This window comes from Phalacrocorax aristotelis, chromosome 14, assembly GCF_949628215.1.
Source record: "Phalacrocorax aristotelis chromosome 14, bGulAri2.1, whole genome shotgun sequence".
In the NCBI taxonomy this organism is placed as follows: Eukaryota; Metazoa; Chordata; class Aves; order Suliformes; family Phalacrocoracidae; genus Phalacrocorax; species Phalacrocorax aristotelis.
Genome location: NC_134289.1, coordinates 8,618,417 through 8,639,977, shown reverse-complemented (window position 1 = coordinate 8,639,977; position 21,561 = coordinate 8,618,417). Strand labels below are relative to the sequence as shown.

At 37.6% G+C, this 21,561-nt stretch overlaps 1 protein-coding gene across 1 annotated transcript in view; it reads left to right on the top strand.

Annotated features, from left to right (window-relative positions):
* The window catches only part of BICC1 (BicC family RNA binding protein 1), a 116,601-nt gene that overhangs the window by 89,347 nt on the left and 5,693 nt on the right, over window positions 1–21,561 (top strand). Inside the window, exons 7-19 of the mRNA XM_075109376.1 lie at window positions 283–477; window positions 1,503–1,754; window positions 5,403–5,534; window positions 6,674–6,860; window positions 8,294–8,452; window positions 8,829–9,025; window positions 9,317–9,458; window positions 10,501–10,657; window positions 12,038–12,203; window positions 13,600–13,639; window positions 14,283–14,437; window positions 16,746–16,902; window positions 19,431–19,591. Coding sequence (XP_074965477.1) covers window positions 283–477; window positions 1,503–1,754; window positions 5,403–5,534; window positions 6,674–6,860; window positions 8,294–8,452; window positions 8,829–9,025; window positions 9,317–9,458; window positions 10,501–10,657; window positions 12,038–12,203; window positions 13,600–13,639; window positions 14,283–14,437; window positions 16,746–16,902; window positions 19,431–19,591 — 2,100 coding nt within the window. The remainder of the gene's footprint in view (window positions 1–282; window positions 478–1,502; window positions 1,755–5,402; window positions 5,535–6,673; window positions 6,861–8,293; window positions 8,453–8,828; window positions 9,026–9,316; window positions 9,459–10,500; window positions 10,658–12,037; window positions 12,204–13,599; window positions 13,640–14,282; window positions 14,438–16,745; window positions 16,903–19,430; window positions 19,592–21,561) is intronic.

Below are 21,561 nucleotides of genomic sequence, written 5' to 3'. Positions count from 1 at the left end.
TGTGAAGCATCCTACAGTGTGTCTAAAATTGCGTGATAACTTACCCTCCACAGATGGCCTGTGGAGGCCATCCCACACAAAACAAAACACTCCTGTGTCCCTGGAAAAATCAGTGCCTTTTTCCAACTCAGGTTATGACAATATTTTTATCAGTGAACGCTGGGCAGGTGATGTATTATGTCACTTTAATCACCACTGACCAACACATGATTCAGCAATGAAATTGTTGTAGTTTTAGTGAGTACAGTTTTGGTTTTCAATATTTACTCTTTATTGTTGTAGGAGCTGCTTCCATTGGTACTCATGTTTGAATTGCCTATTGCTGGAATTCTCCAACCAATCCCAGATCCTAATTCTCCCACAATTCAGCATATATCCCAGACGTATAATATTTCGGTTTCCTTTAAACAACGCTCTCGAATGTATGGTGCTACAGTCATTGTCAGAGGGTCACAAAATAACACTAGTGCTGTGAAGGTAATGTGTCATCTTAAGTAGGTTTCTGCATGTCATAAATATAGTAATTTAGACACTTAAGAACTACATTAATGTTTTCCTGCCTTATCAGTACATGTTGTTACTGTATAATCACTTTCGAAGCCTGAGGGTTTGGGGTTTTTTTTAAACTTGTATGGTGAGGTGTGAAAACATGTAGAAAATAGTTTTAAGTTTAGGATTTAGCATTGTTTGTGCTAAGCTTTTAATGTTTTTCACCTCTTGCACACCTGTTCGGGTTTCCAGCAATTCTGGAGTATGTGCTAATCTTACCTATCTTTTAATTAAAAAACCCAACAAACCGCCTCTTCCGCCTCCCCCCCCAAAAAAAACCAAAAACAAAAAAACCAAAACACAAACACAAAAAAACCCCACACAAACAAAAACAACAACCAAAAAACCCAACCACAAAAAACCACCCACATGATTTCTTTGTGCTTTGATCTCTCAACATGCACTCAAACATATAACCTTGAAAGTTGCCCTAACAGTCAGTAAAACTGGTCTTGCAAAACCAGAACTGGGAGATGTGAATCTGACAGTCAAGTAAAAGAACTGCTGCGAGCCTATTTATCTTAATAAAATTAAAAAAGCTTCCTTGTTAGCAACTGGCAGTGACACATAGTGATATGGTCACAGACGGGTGTGTCTCAAGCCAGTAAGAACATCTTAGGCAAAAACTGAAGGACAGATTTTGCAGGTATACCTACCCAAATAAATCTCTGTCAATTTTCTTAATTGCTATACATGGGCACCGAAGGTCTGTAGGGACAAAACCCTTTGACATAGTCTTACTGCCATTTACAATGGCAATTAAACACTGCATTTGATCATAAAATGGGAATAGTAGGTAGAATATAGTCTATCTATTACCTTTTAACATCAATTGGTTTTTTTAAGCAAAACAATTTTCTTTGTCTTGAATGTGGAATGCATGACAAGTAAGGAAACATCGTTTTGTATGCCTGTGAGCACTGTTTCACTGGTTTGTTGCGTTCCCGTTGCAGGAAGGAACAGCGATGCTTTTAGAACACCTAGCTGGGAGCCTGGCCTCTGCAATCCCTGTGAGCACTCAACTAGACATTGCAGCGCAGCATCATCTCTTTATGATGGGTCGAAATGGCAGTAACATCAAACATATAATGCAGAGGACTGGTGCACAGATCCACTTCCCTGACCCTAGTAACCCACAGAAGAAATCCACTGTCTACCTCCAGGGCACAATTGAGTCTGTCTGTCTTGCCAGGCAATATCTCATGGTAAATACTGTCAGTGAAACTTGCTTGGAAAAAAGAATGCCAGATTATAGAATATATGCTCATTCTGCATGTATTTGTTGGTCAAATGTAAATTAGCCTTAGAGAGGAAGGATTACTACTCACATTGCGAAAAGCTCATTCAGCTGGGTGCTCCCATTCTGTCAGTGTTTTGTGAGTGTGTGTGTTCTAAAACATTTCTAATCTCTGGTATCATGATTTGAAAAATGACCTTGGCAATGTAAATGCAACATAAGCAGTTTAAATATATGATAACAATATGCTTCTGCGTAGAAGTCAGGCTTTTGGAGGGTTTTGTTGTTGTTGGGTGGTGGGTTGTTTGTTTTGTTTTGCCAACCTGCCTTTTCCATGTTTTTCAGGTAAGTAGGTCTCTTTTGGGAGGAAGTGGCAGGAATTTCACAGTTCCTATGTCAGCAAGTTTTCCTATGGCTCCCCAGTTTCCTTGAAGTACTTACTCATTCTGCAGTCTTACATTCTTTCTAGTACCATAACCTCAGTACTATAAAGCCTTTTATAAATATAGCTCTGGTGATGAATATTATTATTATTTTTACAGCTTCTATTGGTCTTTAACCTTCACAGGAGCCTTTAGGGTATACAAAATAATGTTTGTACGTGGATATATATGTGGATATTTACGAACAACACATGGCAGGATTGGATCCAAATCCCAATTCAAAGCTGGTATCAGGATAAACCATTATACCATTAATTTCCAGAAGTCAACATCTCTTACGCTGCACTGTGCCGTGCTGTGTAGTGGAAAACATAAACATGGTGCCTTTTTGTTTATACATTATATTTGTGATTATTACATTTTAGGCTACTGTTGTCTGTAAATACTAAGAGAGAGCCTTATTTTATGTGTTTCCCTGAGGTTTAAGTAGTACTTTTCTGGAGGTTCATGAATTAGAAGGAAATGCAAACAAGCCATCATACAAACATCAAAGTACACCTTTACTCTCAAAACTTAGATTAATGCAAGGGTAATTTTTTAAAATAATGATGTTTGATTTAATAATTCCAAACATCAGTACAATTTAGTATCCCAAATCACATCTGCTGTATCGCCCTTTAAGGACTGTACTGAACAGGAGACTTGGTCTGTTTCAACTCACAGGCGTTATAAATCCTGGAATTGTTGTTTCCCGTTTTGTAGGTAAAACAGGTTTTAAAAGCAAATTTTGGTAAGAAGGAATATATATTTTTAAACAATAAAAATATGGAAAGTTGAGGGAAGTAACTAACCAGATAAAACTTATCTCTGCTTCCTAACCTAATAAAACCAGTGTTTTCAGCTTCAGAAAAAAACATTTAAGTATGCCAGCCATGCCGATACCTATGAACAGATAAATAGCTGCAGGTGTTCTCAGCTTCTTCTGAAGTAAATTTCACTTGACTTGTTTTCTTGGGCATTGTTCAGTGGAATGATGTTTCTGTGCTGTGGAGCGATTTCCTGCAAGGTGTGAGTGCATGATGGCCTCTTCGCCATGGTCACTGTTGTTATTGCCTCCTGCCAGTTCCTCTGATTCAGTCAGAATAACAGCTGATGTTGTTTCACAGCTAGGCAGCACAAGTGCCTGTGGAATTGGAGAGGTGATTTTAAAAATAGTGACTTGATCTCTCTAGAGCTCCTAGGAATAACTATCTAGAAGCATCTGAACATCAATACCAAGAAAAGAAATACCATAATATTTTTCTGAACTACTGAACTGTTGTGATCTGTAATTCTTGTAAGAGACTAAATTTGAGGCAGAGTTTACAATATCAACAGAAAATGCAATGCAGTCCACAGATGCCTTACAGTAGGACGTATGTAATGTATTGGTGCGATCTTTAAAAATTGCTTAGCAGTATGTCTAAATGGAAACTTAAATATCAAATATTAACTAATTTCATTGAGAAGGCTATGAATTGTGTGGCATACAAATTGTGAATGTCCCTTATCTCTGACAAGCATTGCAAGTCTCAGTTTCTAATCAGCATATTGCTTGCAGGAATATATTCAACATGGTGGTTAAGAAAATACTCGTAGTAGTGATGAGGGCAAATTGTAAAAGGAAGAGAGAATACCTAGTGACTTAGAATTAAACGTTTATCTAAGCCAGAGGGGTTTGGAGTCTTGTTTTACAATGTTACTGTTCTATGTCTTCCCCTCATTCCAACCCTGTGGTTTCATCTGTTTTGATCATCACTGAAAAATACTGACACTTTTTCTTAGTTTTGCATATAGTAATGAGGACTGTACTGTATTTAATTGCAGAAGACATTGACAACTTGAGTTTTGTTCACTCACTCCCTGTCAAAGAACATTATTGGGTCCTGTTCCTTCCTTACCATCATCACGCATGCGCTCTAAACATACAATAACAAAACAGTAGTGTAAAAAAAGAGCCTTTCAATATGCTTAGAAAACCTGACATTTCAACTTTGGAGTTTCCGGTTTTCCTGTTAACCTTTAGCTGCATGTTCATTCAGCAGGCTTTCGGGGAGCCCTTCTGATATTACTCTCTAACTTTTTTACAAAAACATTTGGAACAATCAAGTATGAAATGCTCTTAGGAGTTCGTTACCTTAAAATCCTTGATTATTGATTTTAATGTTTTCAGATAGACTTCATTCATAATTGTTCTTTTCAGACAAGTTCCTTTTGTGGAGTTAAGCGGTGTTTGTCAGTCTTCCTCAAGTCAAAATAGTTAAGATGCCTTGCTTTAGTTTTCCTTAACTTAAATTACTTGAAGTTTGGGAAGTACTGTGCAGCTATAAGTAGTACTGTTGAGAAGTGCTACTTAAATATAAAATGAAATTCAACTAGTGGTCTGAAGAATAAGTATACCCATTTGCCGCTTTTCATTAAGCGTGGCTTTTTTCCTGATATGCAAGATACTATGTTTACTTTATTGTGAATCTACGTTCACAAAGAATAGGATTTGCTTTTCACTTTCTACCCTCTATTTTTATTATTTTGTAAGTAGCAATTGAATAATTTCTAGATATCCTGTGTTATTTTAGCGGTCTGGGCTTCTATTTATGGGTGCTTTTTTTTTTTACGTAAAGCTTTAGTTTTTCAGGTGTTTCAGAGATGTCATCCATATCACTGGAGAATACTTACCTACCTGATCTAGGACAGGGGAAGAGGAAGATAAAAGTCAAGACTTAGACAATGGTGACTTACAGAGAATTTTTTTCAGAAATGTGTTTCCTTATCTCAAACATAGTTTAAAGTGAACCATCTGGGTACGTGAGAGTCCTACAGTCAGTTCCTGACTATGTTTTGTTCTGATTTAATAGGTACATAGTGGTTTCTGAATTTGAATCCTCTGGACACTTCTGGGTCTGTATAAATAGCTAACGCTGGGTGCATATGTGCTGATTGGAATGCCAAATATTCAACAAATTGTTTTGCCCTTATTCCACCAAACTGCTTGTTCAGAATCCCAGGGTAGAAATATACACCTGTATTCTTGCATACAAAGGAAATGGGTTTACTTAATTTCATCCCTGCTATTTTTTCTGAACTAACCGTATCACGACGTACATGTGTTACAATCTCGATACTTCAGTTTATTGCTAAAATTTTCATGGGAAAAGGGTAGGTTATAAGTTTAATGAATTTTTGTGTCTTATCAGGGTTGCCTTCCTCTTGTGCTCATGTTTGATATGAAGGAAGAAATTGACGTAGAACCACAGTTTATAACACAGCTAATGGAGCAGTTAGATGTCTTCATAAGCATTAAGCCGAAGCCAAAGCAACCAAGCAAGGTTGGTGAAAAGCTAATATATTCTTTTTAGGCTTTCAGGACAACTTTTCAGAGCTGATGAGTTGCCATGTCTGCTCCTCCTCCCTAACTTAATGGATCATAAACTTACAAAAGGCGCATATATTTTGTGTTTGAAATACCAATTTCAAGGTTACAAAAGCTCTCCTTTATGGTAATTTGAATTTTTCATTAAGTATTTGACAATACAGAGAATAGTATTTGCATGGAAGACACTGATAAAAGAAAAACTATGAGGAGATAAGTTGTATCTGACTAAACTGCTCTTGTTTTTGAAGAAATTAGTCTTAAATTGCAGCTCCCCCACAGAACTGCAGTGTTCTTTAGCAATCAGAATTAATAAAAAAAAAAAACTCAAAAAACCCTAAATAATGTGACTATGAGAAAAGTCAGACTGTGTTCTACACAAGATGTTGAAAAGAACCACAAGAAACAATTATAAAATACCTCTAATGGGAGATATTAATTGTAAAATATTCGGACAAGTATAGATAAGAGACTTTCAGTGATCTGCACTGCTGTATGGAATGCCATAACAGACAATAATTACAAAATATTAAATGACCATCCCGTTGTGTCAATATGCAAGCTTCTCTGGGTAGGGATATATAAAATCAGTACAAAGAAACATCTTGTAGAGAATGTACAAGAAACAAATAATGGGTTTTGTAATTTAATTTTCCAGGCACGTGTTACTTCATTCTCAAACAGCTGAGAATTTAATAGCTGAATTTATTATGAGCAACTTTTTTGTCCACTTTGATGTTTAGACCTCTGATAAAAGAGAAGATAAGATTTTTTCATTATTGGTTCACTTCTCTAGATCTTGGAACACTTAAGATTTGATACACCAAATAGCACCAAGGTACAATAATAATAGCTTTTCTTAGGCAGAAAGGACTTTATCATACTCTTTAAGAGCATACAAAATCCCTAAACTTACCATCAAGGCCACTGAATTGGAGTAGTTGCTGATGGACATTATCTCATGCTGTCTCACACTGCTGTGTTACCGATAGCCATGAGGGAGTATTAAGAGTTGTGTGTTACGGATCTATGTTACATAGTTGTGTTACTCATTGGTTTTCCTTTTTTGTTGTGTTTTGTTTTCTTTTCCTACAGTCTGTGATTGTAAAAAGTGTTGAACGAAATGCCTTAAATATGTATGAGGCACGGAAATGTCTCTTAGGACTTGAAAGTAGTGGAGTTACCATAGCATCGAATCCCTCTGCTGTCTCGTGCCCTGTTGGTCTGTCTTGTCCTGGTTTGGATATCTTGTCCTCAGCAGGACTGGGACTCACTGGGCTTGGTATGCATTCTATTCTATGTATATCTTAATTTTTTTATAGATATATATTTGTTTGAAACTTAATTCACTTGTACTAGAAAAAAAGGACCAGAATTGTGTTTTGCATAAGAAATTGTGTTAAAGCATTAGAGAATTCCAAAAGCATCTGCCCTTTCAAGGGCTTGTTGTTGTAAAACTTCCGCCAAGGCTTTCGTAATCAGCTGTGTGACTCACCTCTGTAGAAAAATCCTCCGGAAGCTCGCAAACCACTCAGCTAAAAGTGAAAGGGAGGGAAATGCAAGTCAAGTAGGATGTTGCTTTTACAACTTTCAGAAGAATCTCTTTCAAAAGAAATTTCTGCTTTGATAATATTGTGATGTCTCAGGCCTGAATGTAGGTTGGTACTTAAGCCTGTCAACAGTACCGCGGAAGTTAACATAATTAACACCACACCTTATTTCTGGGTGTATCCCACTGTAATTGAGGGATGCATGTGCTACTAGTTTAGCCCCTACTTATCAATATGAAATTTAGAACAGAAATGTGTAAGGTTTCTCTCTTAATGTAACTTTATAGAAGTGCATAGTCCAGACTAGAATTACTATTTTACTTTCAAGCTCTATAGATACCCCATTATCAGAAATGTATAGAAAATCAAGTGGTCCCAGAAGAATTTAGTGACAAATCTTGACACTGGTTCTTGAAATTCGGAGCTCTCGTGTAACCTCCGCACTCCCTTGTGACCTGCCACCCAGGAGTGCTGCGTAGTTCATGTCAGATGCTTTCCTGGGGGCCACGTGGGGGCAAGTGTTTGTGCCATTTGACTGTGGTGTTTCATGCTGCTTTTGTTACCGTTCTTGTCATGCCTGCACTCTGGGGTTGTGCTGAACTGCCTTGTGAATGCTCTTAGATGACCAGCTGGTCTGAGGGAACGCTTTGGGAATAAGCAATGCATTTGGGGGATGATTTGCAGTCAGTACCTTAGATGTGAAAAAGAATTGAATAATTCTTAGTGTGGAAGTAGTGGTTCATTCATATGAGCTTCTGGGAAAAAGGTTCTTGTCTGAAATGAAAGTAAAGTTGTGAAGTGCAGTTGCTTCCATGTTCTCCAAGTGAGGCTTCTTTGAAACAAACTGACAGAAGCAATGAAAGGGTACAAAGGAATGGTGAGGCTGAGAAGCAGCCAGTGTAGGCTCTTTGTTCTGCCAGCAGAGTCCAGCAGAAGGACACAGGAGATGCTACAATTCTTCTTGGATATATGATTCACAGTTTAAGAAAGCTTGTTCTTAATGTGTTCTCTGCACAGAATTAACACAGGTTTAATGTTAAAACTTGTTTGTAAAACATTTGCTGGTGCAGTTCAGTACAGTTTTGTTTGGTTTTAATTGGTACTTTTGTTAAAAATGTGTTTCCGTATGTCTTAGCTAAATATTCACTTCTATAATTTTTTGCAGGCCTTTTAGGTCCAACAGCCCTGTCAGTCAACACCTCAACTGCTCCAAACTCTCTGTTGAATGCCCTTAATAGCTCTGTAAGTCCCTTACAGAGTCCAAGTTCAGGCACACCTAGTCCCACGTTATGGGCAACATCTCTTGCGAACACGAATGCCACAGGTTGGTGGAAGTTAAATGTAAATTAAACTAATTGTGCAACAGTAAGCTGTTAAAATGAGAATTTAAAAGTCCAGAATCATTCATTCTTTAGAGCCTTAATAATTCTGAAGTTTATTATAACACAGATTAATAAATATCCATATTGAAAGTTATAATTAAATAATACGCTGTCACATGCAACATTTTGATCAGTTTTATATAGGAATCTATATTAACCTACAAAGTAATGATTAGATACAACATTACGGCTTTGGCATGCAATTCTAACGGAAACTTTAGTGATCTATCAAAGCCACACAGAGATTTATATAAAGCACTATAGTACTTGAGAAAGTTAAAAGAGAAACTGTCAGAACGTGACTGAATTTTTTTACAGGTTTTTCTGCTATTCCACACCTAATGATACCATCTACTGCCCAAGCAACTTTAACGAGTATTCTGTTGTCTGGAGTACCTAGTTACAGTCAGAACACTCCGTCTCCACCACCAGGCTTGACTCCTGTTGAAGTCCACGTGAACGGCATGCAGTCAGAGAGTAAAAAAGGCTCACCTTCTTTAAATGGTCATGTAAAGGTAAGTGTTGATACCTCTGCCGAACCAGATCTGTTTGTAATAAACCTCTACTAAGAAGAGCTGAAAGAGAAAACTAGCTACACTAGTACATGCTTAAAGCTACTAAGTTTAGAAATAGAACAGTGTTGTTTTCAAAATATGACTTAAAGATTGAAAATGGAGAACAATACGCTTGAATTTTCCATATCAGGAATGAATTTCATGTTCCCTTGCATAGATAGTAAAGGGAAATTCTTTCGATATTTCCTTAAGCGTAACAATCACTTTAGTGATTTTTGACAATCATTTCAGACCTCAAATATCAAGTATGCTTCACTGTCTGCCACATCGCTAGGAGAAAGTGTGTTGAGCACGAACCACAGTGATCCGGTAAGGCAAACAAGTACTCATGGTGCCTCAGAACAAGTAGCTGCCAAGTCAAATAGTGCAGAAGGTAAATTTTTAATATTTCATTCTTTTGTCTGCTAGTGTTTGTCCAGTCTATGTTAAGTTTCGTGAAACCAAAATGTAAACATACTGCCTGTCCATTGGTTTTGTAGACGTGTTGAAGGAAAATACTGCTGGATCTCCCAGATTTGTTGTCAAAGTAAATAGGAGTTGCAGTATCTGAGCTGTACTGTTGATAGAAACACCTTAAGTCAACATAAAAGGGAATAAATAAAATGTTACAAGCCCAAAGAGCAGAGGGAAATAACATAGGAAAATTTTAGTATGCTTTACAGCACCTTAACTTCATTGCTTAAAACAGTCTCTGCTGCTTTAAAATATGTTGTATTTTTGCTTTTTAATGAAAAAAAGTAATTAACACCTTTGAGAAAGTAATTGCAGTAAACTATGTGGAGGTCAAACCTAGATGACCCTGGCAAACAAAATTTATTTGCATGTTTTACAACAACATTTCAGTTATGCTGCCCTTGGGGTGTTAAAGGAACCAATGAACTGTTCCCGTCATTCTTGGAGGGAGGGAAGTTCCACCTCAAACTTGAGGAAATATATGTAAAGTCCTTGTTTCCCTGATCAACAAGGAGATGCCCTTTTGTTAAGGGTTGTGGTCATTTGAAATGCCTACTTGGGCAATGGATCTTTTATTCAAATTAAGTGACAAATATTTGTGAAAACACAGTCTGTTTGAACATTAAGTGGGGAACTTTTATTGCAGCAAAAGTTGTCTGAGCATCTGGCAAGGTTTGTTAAAACTGGATATAAAAACAATTTTATGAATTTAATATTAGCTAATATTACTTAAACTTTTTAAAGAAGAACATATTTAATGAGTCTATGTATGTAGAAGCTAACATCTTTGTGCATTTGAACTTACTTTTCTGACCACTAACCTTGACCAAGTTGTTATCCCTGAAGACTAGAATAAATCTGTAGGGAGGAAGAGCAGATTTTGTTCTATAGTTGTCATTCCTTCAGTAAGTTCACCAGAACACAAGAGGGTTTTTGTTCAACTGTTCTCTTTGGTCTTGCAGGTTGCAATGATGCTTTTGTAGAAGTGGGCATGCCAAGAAGCCCATCCCATTCAGCAAATACCAGTGATCTGAAGCAGATGATGAGCTCTTCCAAACAGGCCTGTTCTAAGAGACAAACAGTTGAATTACTGCAAGGCACCAAAAACTCTCATTTACAGTAAGTTAAACTTGCAAATGCAGATTAATGGAACTTTTGCCATGCAAACATACTTCACATGGTTTTATAGGTAGGAGGGGTGGTTGAGTCATAAGATACTCAAAGAGCTGATTTAATTGGGCTTAATTTTTAATCACGTTGGGCACTAATACCTCCCAGTTTGGTAACTGCGAACTTGGAATGCATTTTGCACTTCCTAAGTATTTTTCTTTTGGTTTGAAAAAAATCAACACCTTTCCCTCAGAAGGGTGGAGATTTTTTCAGAGTAACTTTGATTACCTATTTCTAAAGGATACATTTTTGCACTTTCCTTTTTTGTTGATTGCTTTGAGAACAATTCCTAATCGACAGCCTTTTACCTTTTGTGTGTACTTGAGGCTGTTTTCTTCTTAGAAAAACTATATTCTCAACCATGTTCTCAAACACTTGTCTCAATGATTTTTTTGTTGTTGTTGTTTGGTTCTTTTTTTTTTAATGAGCCAGGAGTAGGAAAGGCCTTTTTTGAGTCATAATGTGTCTTGGCAACACAAATTTTGTGCTTAATGCAATGTTTGGTCTGATGTACTTTAGTGTTTTAATTATTCCTTTTGGGAACTGTTCATCATCACCCTTGAGATGCATATTCTCTTACCTGATTGTGTTTACACTGTTAAAGCTATAATATGTACTTCATTAATTCTGCTCTCATAGTTCAGAAATCCAAGGATTCCTGCTAACCAGACTCAGTTGTGTGTCACTCAGTTGTTTGTATTTCTTGCTCTTTCTGTTGAGCATGTAGTGCTCACAGGGTCCTTAGGGCATTTTTCTGGGTAATCTACAGCATCTGAATCAAGGTCACTTTGCTTTGAAGTAGGAGTTTATTCTCTTCTAGAGTAGGCATAAAATGTGGCTGATATTTAAAAGAAAAGATTACATTAAGAGGCGCTTTGGCATGTAGGACTGCAATTACTGAATCTTTAAAAGCAAGTAGGACCCATGTGAACTTAGTCCCTGTTATGCCTCTCTCTTTATCCTATTACTGTCAATCTGTTAGAACTGCTGAGCTGCTGGCCTGAGCAAGGCTGAAGGATATGAAGTGACACTGTAGGGATGGCATGTGATAATTCCAGATACCAGACTGTTCGGATCTGAACATGTAAACTATGCCTCATATTTGGTAATATAGGAAGCAGCAAAAGATGCTTTATTTCATTGACAGAAACAGGTAAAGGAACTATAAGATTTCAGAAATATTGCTAAGAGCAGGGAGATGTTCGTGTACTGGTGTTTCTTGAATTTTACTGCCAAACTTCTCAGGATAAAGCTGTTACCACAATTGCATTGAATATTCATTGCTTGTGAAAAAGACGACTGGAGTTAATACTGACTTTGCTCCCGCAGTACTGCAGAGAGGCTGCTCTCAGATGCAGAGTTAAGTGCTTCTGAAAGTCCCATGGCTGATAAAAAGGCTCCTGGAAGTGAACGGGCAGCAGAGCGAGCAGCAGCCGCCCAGCAGAACTCTGAAAGAGCACGTCTAGCTCCGCAGCCATCGTACGTAAATATGCAGGTATGTTTCCCTGAATAAACCCAAATCTAGTGCAAAACTTGATCGCTGCAAAGTGAAATTAGCTCAGAATGCGAAGGTGACTGTTGAGCAGCAGGCTGTCCTGCCACTACCATTTCAGTAAAAGCATGTCCCAGCGAAGTCCTTAACTCTTTCAACTGAAGAGTGGGTTGTCAACTAAAAGTCTTGAAGACAAACAAATCCCTTATGCCTCTGTTGAATAAGAAAAATTTAAGTAACGAATAAATTTTATGGCTATATTAGTCTACACAAGCATCATTTGTGTGTATTGAGTGTAAAAAAAAAAAAAAACAAAAAAAAAAAAAACAAAAACAAAACCCAACTTATATCATTGCTTTCAGAAAAGGGAATTATATAGATGAGACACTTCACAAGTTTTCATAAGCAGTGTCAACGCAATTTTTTTCTATAGCTTCAGGTTTATATATTGGGGGATCTACTGGAGTGTAACTACACTGGTTTTGCTTTACAAATATGGATCTGTGCATATACTCCTTTTTTTCTTGTACTGTTCCTACTTGGTTAACTATAGCCGACTACTCTACTATAAACTGCTTCCATGTTATTGCCAAGCTCCCTTCGACTGTCAAGCCGTAGTAACAGAGCAGTTTTCAGTATGGATCTACCAGTGTGTGCATAACTACACTGCATGGAGCAGTGGAACGAGATTCATGTTAGTATTTTGCAACCCTTTCCCTTATCAAAGCTCTAGTTATTTCAAGTTGCGAATTTAACGCTTCCAGCTAAATACTGCATTTTTGCAGTTCTATGTGTATGTTTAGATTTGCTAATCTGTAACTCAAAGAAGTGTAACTTATTTAAGCAGGGTTATTTAAACTTCAATCTTGCATGGTCATAGGTAGTGCAAATACAAGTTGTTGGGTTTTTTTAGGTCTCTCAAAACTTAGGTTCTCTTCCTTTCAGATGAGTGAATGGAGAATAACTCAACCTGAAGGTTATTAAAAGTAACTGTGGTGCCTAGATTTGCTGTCTAAGATAATATGTATCATTTTGGTACTGTTGAGGAATGTTTTAAATGCTAAGAACAGTTGATTAAGGAAGAGGAACAATGCTTGAAAAATGTCTTATTTTAAACAGAATTTTAAATTCTGCCTAAACAGTTTGTAAATACTGCTGCAACCTCACTCAAATGGATATCAGAGTGTTACTTAAAATCTTTATGTATGTTTGAATGAATGCTTTAAGCAAACAATGCTCGAACTGGACTACTTGTCAAATTATTGTGCTGCACTTCAGGTTTCCTCTAGGTGTATTCACTGGCCACTTTCAAAACCTTTGATTTGACAGAGCTGAGTACTGGAATGACATTTAGTTAGAATGGCAATTAAACTATCTTCCGCATATGTTTAATTTTTAGGCCTTTGACTATGAACAGAAGAAGCTACTAGCGACCAAAGGTATGTGGATAAACAGTGACTTCTGAAAAGCTTTTTAGTATACAGCTGAAAGAGTTGTCTGAAGCTTTAGTTTTGTAATTGGATTTTTAATCAAATGTAAAGCTTATAGTGAAACATTTGTATATTAGTTTTCATGTTCCAAAAATTTCTTAATACCAACATAGTGTAAAATACAATATAAACAACTTGCAGATGGGATATTCTGTGTGAGTATATCCATATGCAAATGATCCATGTTGTTTTCAGAGACCTCACAGCTGTAATACTTGGTTTTGTTGGGATGCAAATTAAACTTTAAGATGTTTGTCATTGGCAAAGTTGCTCCTTACTTTAGGGATAAATTAAGTTACAAAATTGATAAGGGACTTAACCATGTTTTTGGCCCTGTTTAAAAGCAACCCAAATATCCCCAAACAAAAAGAAAATCAGAAACCTTTCTGAAACAGATATGACTCTTTGGGCTTCCTAGTTAAAACCCATAGGGTTGCAATCTTCTGACAGAGTAATTTGCCTTAAGGCAGGGTAGGATTCAAGCTGTGTAGCAGGTGGGTTGAAGTCTATTAGGGTACATGGCTTCAGGGTTATCCTCTCGGTACCTTTTACTAAGGTTGAGATGGACTAATTTCTCTCTGTATTTTTTCAGCTATGTTAAAGAAGCCAGTTGTAACAGAAGTGAGAACTCCAACAAATACGTGGAGTGGTTTGGGGTTCTCTAAATCTATGCCTGCAGAAACTATTAAGGAACTAAGAAGAGCGAATCATGTATCGTACAAGCCATCTATGACAACTACGTATGAGGTATTAAAAAACACAACCTTTACTTTAGTGGACACTTTCTAGTGAACGATGCAATTGTTTCTCTTGAGAAATGTCTAACTTTTGTAAAAAGAAGTCTTGCACATAAGAGTTTAGCTTTCTTAGAGTTCTAAATATTTTGTTATTGTGAAAAATGTTTCTTATGTAAATATTAAGGCATCTGGAATGTATTCAGCCCAACACACAAAATTATATCCGCTTTATAAATTATACTCTAGCTTTATAGAAGTCTGCTCCTGAAAATATATTTCTTTAAAGAAGCTTAAAACAACTTATGGGACCAAATGTCTCAACAGTTGTAGACCAGTGGTAGAAATTTTGTAACACATGTCTATATAACAGATAAACTCTAAGATGTGAACTGCTGCATGGTGAAGCAGAGTGTTAGAACAAGAAATGGCTGCAGCTCCTCTTACCTTCTGTTGATGAAGCCGTAGAACTTGAAAAGCTTGCTCTATTTGCATTATTCACTGGGCCCAGAGATTTCCTTGGGAGGAGGCAGCCACAGGGTCCAGCAAGTCTCTTTGGAGTCCCACCATGGGAATCTTGCAGGGAATTTATGTTCCTTTCTTTTCAAAGGCATTCTGAAGTTGTTTTAGTGTGTTTCCCTGCTGTAATCCTTCCCAACTTCCACAGAGACACCTTCTTTATTTCTGTTCTACTTATGTAAGATGTAAATGGTATGTTTCTTCAGGACTGGGACTTCATACAGCTTTTCTCTAGGATATATACCTATCTTTTAATACAAAAGAAATATTTAGCCATGATAAAAATGTGCCTTGGTGTTCCCAACTTGATGTGAACTTTTTGTCATTCAACTACCTTTAATAGGTTTGGATAGATGCAATGATCTTGCAGTAGTAACTAGGGCGAAAGAAAAAGCTACAACCAAAATCTGTGAATCTTTTTTTTACATGCTTTTCTATACTGGTTGAGCTGGGGTTTCCCCCCAAACCATGATGCGCTGCTAAAAGTCTAAGCGAGCATGTCATTCTAACCAAGCACACTGTATCTTAGTCACTCAGAGACTGCCCACGTGCACGCCACAGGCTTGGCTCTTTCCAGTGAAGTGAAAGTGTGTTAGGACTCCTGTTTCCATTGTTTCATATAAGCTATTGTGGAAACATGTGGAGGAGCTATAAAACTTGGATTCCTTGTATCCTTCTTCTATTTAGCAGTCTTCAACATCATTGGTATTAGAGGCAGTACCCTCCATACGCATGCACGTTAGTTATATGCTGAGGTCTTTGAACAGACGTAGTAGTGGTATTAGTCTAATGTCTGGGAAGTTAATTTGTAAAATAAGCTCACTAAACGTATTTCGTCTTCACTGTGACATTTTACTGTGCCTTCAGTTTTCCAGAAACATTGGATGACGTCTTTTTTACCTCACAACTCTTAGTCAGCACTATGTTCTAACATAATGTAGAGGCCCTGTCTCTTCTTGCTTTTCTGTAAGACTTAAAGTCAGTTCCCACTTTCCTTCATTTATTGAGTTACACTAACCATAGCTCATCTTCCTAATTTCGCCAATGATAAGGAGCTTTTGCCTCTCTTTTTCAGTAGTATCAATTTTCCTGAATAGTAAAGATTGCTGCCCCCTAGGTTATGCTCTTCAATTGGAATTTGATGTACCTGTATAGAATTAAACTATTCATTTGATTCCACAATTTTTAGTTCATGTAAGTGTTTGGTATCAATAATGTTCATCTTTTTTGGGGGTACATCCCCATCCAATTCCATAGTTAACTGCTGTTTTCAGGGAATACTGTTGCCTTATTCTGGAACGTTCTGCCCCACAGTGATGGAAGTTGATAATTAGCACTTTACAGGAATGTGAAAATCTGTTTTTAAAAAACTCTGCAAATTAACATACCGTTGCAGAATTGTTTTATACTGTATTGTTGTCAAGTATTGCGTACTTGATCCACTTATCTTCAGACAGATGTTCTGTTACGTTCCCTTCCCTGTGAAGGGATATAGTCGGTAGACTGTTTTGTCTAGAATGTGTGGGAATTTGATACCATGGAACATTTTGGAAACAAACTTGGAAATACTTAGCAATTCATTTTGAAGCATGGTCTTTAAATAACTTTTGCTGAAAATCTGTAAACTGCAATGTGTTTTTGTGTCCGGTTTGCAATTATTTGACTATTGATCAACTGCCAGAAGAATGTTTGCAAGCACTAAAGGCTGCTTTTTTTTTAATTGAGCTGCTTCAGAGAAAACATATACGTCACAGTGAAACTTCTGGTTTCTGCCCAAGTTTTCTTTTTTTTTTTATTTGCAGGGTTCATCGATGTCTCTCTCACGGTCCAACAGTCGGGAGCACCTGGGGAGTGGCAGTGAATCTGATAACTGGAGAGACCGTAATGGGCTTGGACCCACAGCTCATAATGAATTTGTGTCCTCAATTGGCAGCCCCAAACGGAAACAAAATAAATCAGGTTAATAACTTCTTAAGATCTGATTTTAAAAAATTATATTGATATCTATGAATATTTATTTTAATGTTTCCTGACATCACTAGGGATTTAAATTACTGCCACCTGTAAAGTAAGCTTATTTTACAAATTGAAAAGTGAAAGCATATGCAAGATTGTGTAACATGATATGTAAATAATGGTCCAAAAGGAAAACTCTTAAGGAAATTTTTAAAATGCAAGACGGTCTTGCTGAAAGCTCTTTGCTGTCTTGGAAGGGGCTTTTCAAGGTGTACTGAAAAAGCTTATGTAAAAGCTTATTTCTAGACTGCTGTCGTTCTAGTCTGTTGTCTATGCACCAACGGCAGCCAGGTCTTTATTGAGCTATTTGCTTGCTGTTTGAGAAGTCATAATCTGTGCTGATCTTGAAATTTAAAGCATGATTCTCTTTATGGTGATTAAAATAAGACTCTCCTTATGTTTGGTATGACCTAGCACTGGTTTCTCTAGATACAGGCTGTAAATTTTGTAATTACTTTTTAAACAATGTTTGCAACTTACAAATTAAAATTTTACTTCCATTGAACTCTTCGAAATTTAATTTCTTTTATTTTTAGTAACTTAATATATGCCTTTCTGAAAGAGTAAAAAATGGAGGTAGAGAATACTGGTCCATACTAACTAACTGCATTATGGGGAAATAACTACTGTGGCTGTTCTTAATTTTTTTTGTTGCATATTTCTTATAAAGGCGAATAAAACCTCAATCCCAGATTAATTGCAAAGTACACAGATAAAAGTTGGACATTCTAAGAAAAGATAGCTTCAGTTAGAGAAAATGTTTGTGGTTGGTGTAGTTGTAATTATTTATGATTTTTAAAAGCATGCTAGTTCAGTTGTGAATGGCTGCACACCATATTCGAAGTACTCACAGAGCAAAAGCGATGTAAAATTTGTCTTTGAAATCACGCTATTGTTGTTTCCAAGTTAGTTGGACAAAAATGGAAGCTCTAGATTAATCAAAATAAACACGGATTTAAAATGTATTTACATATGTATTCAAAGAAAATTAGAAACATGAGTACACTGGCGGTGGGGCAAACGCTGTTCTATAGCAGCTGTAGATTTCCCAGAGGAAGAAGTGTGTGGAGGAGGGATGAAAAATTCGTTTGCTGGACAGATGTGTTTACCTTAATGTATAGGTGCCAGAGTACTAAAATGTAAGTCATCGTTGATACAATTGCATAGTAGTGATGCATTTCTTCTTTGTTTTTAAGATAATGCTTCCTGACTGCACTAGTGAGAAGTATTTCTTAAGAGTCAATTTTCAATATGTGACCTTGCATCATCTGCCCTGAATGTACGATCGTGAATTTCTGTTTGGGAGTTTTTAGAGTTATCTTACTCTGATATTGAAGAAATTGAGGCACCACTTGTTAAAGTCTAAAAAAAAATCAGCTTAGCTGTTGCTTCATGTGTCAAACTTAATGTTCACATTTTCAACATTGAATGGTTTACTGTGTTTTAAAACTCTTTTCCAAAACGGAGCTGAGGTTGAGAGAAGTTCTCCAAATTCTGTAAATCCAATCCCTAATGCTTCTAACTAGTCTGTGCCCAGAAAATAAGAAATGTAGCATAGCCAGTTGTGAAAAACACTCGTTTTCACATCCCGTTGGCATTCTGTAGTAGAGGCGTAGCATAAGTCTCTGGGGCAATCTTACTTTCCCAGGTGAGTAAAATTATCCTTTATGTCCTGTAAGCTGTCTGTGCCTTCACTGTTGTTATTTCCTCTGTCTGTACCAAGGGAGGGAGCACTCACAATGGCCTCATATACAGAAAAGCCTGATGCACTCCCTGGGAGCTATCCTTTTCTGACACAGCATGAGGAAACATAATTATGAACTAAATGATTACATACTATCAGTACGCACACACAGAGGAAAGGGACTGCACTGCTAAATCAGTTCTCTTGGCTTTTTTCTTAGCCTGGACACTTCTTTTAAAGATATACCTTTTAGTAATTCAAAAATGTACGGGGAGTGTATTTCCAGTTTTGGTCTCTTATAAACCTATTGCCTTTATATTTTTCTCTGTATTGTACTGAAAGAAGAGACAAATCTTGTGGCTACCCAGGTAGTTCCTTTACCAGGAATTGCTCCAGCATGGCGCTCTCCCCACCCAGACCAAAAACGGCTGGTCACATTTGTGCGCAACCGTGTCTTCCAAAATATCCACTGGAGAAAGGAGGGGGCTTTAGAGGAAGAACAACAACAGGGTCTTGCAGGTCTTCCCCTTGTACAAGTTCCTGACCTGTATCTATGTGACAGGTCACATAATGTGACTTTATTCTTTCTATAGAAAGCAAACACTCGAACTTAATTAACAAAAAACTTGCTTTATGCTGTTCATTGTCTTAGACCACTGAGAGGCTTTTTTTTCTGAATAAAGATTTAAATAGTTTGTTAATTTAATTATCTAATTTAATACAATGATATGACAGAAAATTGTACACTTCTGTGATGTGACTGAAAAATGCACTTCTTCCCTTTCAGCCGAACACTATCTCAGTAGCAGTAATTACATGGACTGCATTTCCTCGCTGACAGGAAGCAATGGCTGTAACCTGAACAGTTTGTTCAAGGGATCGGATCTGCCCGAGCTGTTCAGCAAACTTGGTTTGGGCAAATACACAGATGTATTCCAACAGCAAGAGGTTCGTATTCCTTTGAAAGACACCTTTGTGTTTGTAGCATGTTTTCCAGCAGTAGTTGTTCTGTGTCTTGACCAAAGCCACTAAGAACTCTCATTATGTGACAGGATTTTCATGAGCTGTTCTTTCAGACCTGTATCATACACCTTGCAATTTCCAGCCTGGGCACGACTAGTATTTTGTCTTGCATGTTTGATTTATACTTAACAAATAATTAAACTAGGTTATTTTTTTTCGTTTGGGGCTTTTTCCATTCAAGGAATTTTAGACCTTCGATCCCACTTGTAAACTAGGATGCAAACTAGAATTTAATAGCTTTCAGTCAACTTCATATATAGGTTATAGAAATCCAGTCTGCATTCAGTAGTAACATCTCGGCAGATGCTGGGGTCACATACATTTGTCCCACGCCTCTTCTCCTGTGTGCCAGTTGGCTTCCTTTGATCTACTCCCAGCAGGGGGATATGGTCAGTCATCTTTGAGCTTTCCACCTCCACACCAACTAATCTCAGTTTAGTTCACATGGTAGTATTTCATATCCACGGGATACTATATAAGTAGAGTCAACTTGGTTATCTGCCAGATAGCTTATTCTGGTGACAGATTTAACTGTGTCACGATGGTACAGTGAGCCCAGCTGCTAGGCTTAGACGTAGAGCCCCGGAGCTTGTCCTGGAAGGGCTGTAGTTGTATGAGGGAAGTTCTGTGAGTCACACTGCTGGAATTGGGGGTACTAGGGAGCAAAACGGATGTCCGTGTGGGTTGTGTCAAGGACCACAGTTAAATTTGGATCTTCTTGTGTTCTGGGCCTATATATTATATGTATCCTTATCAACAGTGAGGTCTGCACCAGCTGATGGTCTCAGATTTGCACTTGCATGTTTTCTCCTACTAGACCACAGAAAGTGGGGTTTTTTTTGCACAGATTGCCATGGCATTAAGAGAACTGTGCACGTGTTGATGAAGAACAAATTCCAAGAGGACCTTCCATTCAGGTCGCACGGGTTGCTCTGGTGTGCCAATATTTAGCTTCAGATTTGTGTCCATGAGAAAAAACTGTGCACACCAGGGGCACGCTGAAGTGCATACTACACTATTCCAAGGATAGACGTGAGGCAAATTTGTACCTTCTCCCATGCACTAAGTCACTCATGTACAGGCACTCACAGAATTGTCCTGAGTCTGCTGAAATGTATTGCCACTGTCTCAGCCCCGGGGCAGCTGGATCTCATGTTTCTGGCCAGCATTTCTTGTCTCTCTCTAATCATGCTGCTTAAGTTCAGTGGGGGGATTTTATTCCTGGGCAGTACTGCACAAAAGTGCTTAGGAACTGGCTGCACCTGAGCTAATGAGCTCTTTTTGGATCACAAAGCACTGGCGTGGGGTAGACACCAGCACGGCTTTGTTTGCAACCAGTGTGGAAGTGGCAAGGTCAATCCTCAATCTGAACGAATAAATCCAGCTGTGCCTCAATTCTGTGTACACTTCCTCAGGTTTCTCCTCTGTACTCCCCTGCATGTTCCATAATACCCATGTTATCCAGTCATTAATCCTTTCCTATTATATTAGTCATTCTTCTAAAAAGGGGAGATGGCTGTGTTGGTTTCTAACACTAAGGATGACTTTTGTTTGACAGGTGGGTTTTTGTTCTGGTTTTTCTTACCTCGAGTCACTGATTAGGTGTGAGATGAACCAAGCAGAATTGGCCAGAGTGAAAACTAAAGAATTTTCCATTACGTTTCTGCAAATTGTATTGGCAGCAAAAAACCCACAGGCATACATTGTTGCACACACTTTGGAATGCTGTGAAATACTCAGTGGTTTAACTCAGATGTGTCACCAGCAGTTGGGCAATCGTCCTCTGCTAACCTACTATAGACAGAAGCCCCTACCATATCTACAGACATATATACCTGGCTATTCCCAAGTACCTTGTAGCAATTCTGGTAAATACTCAATATCTCACAAATAAA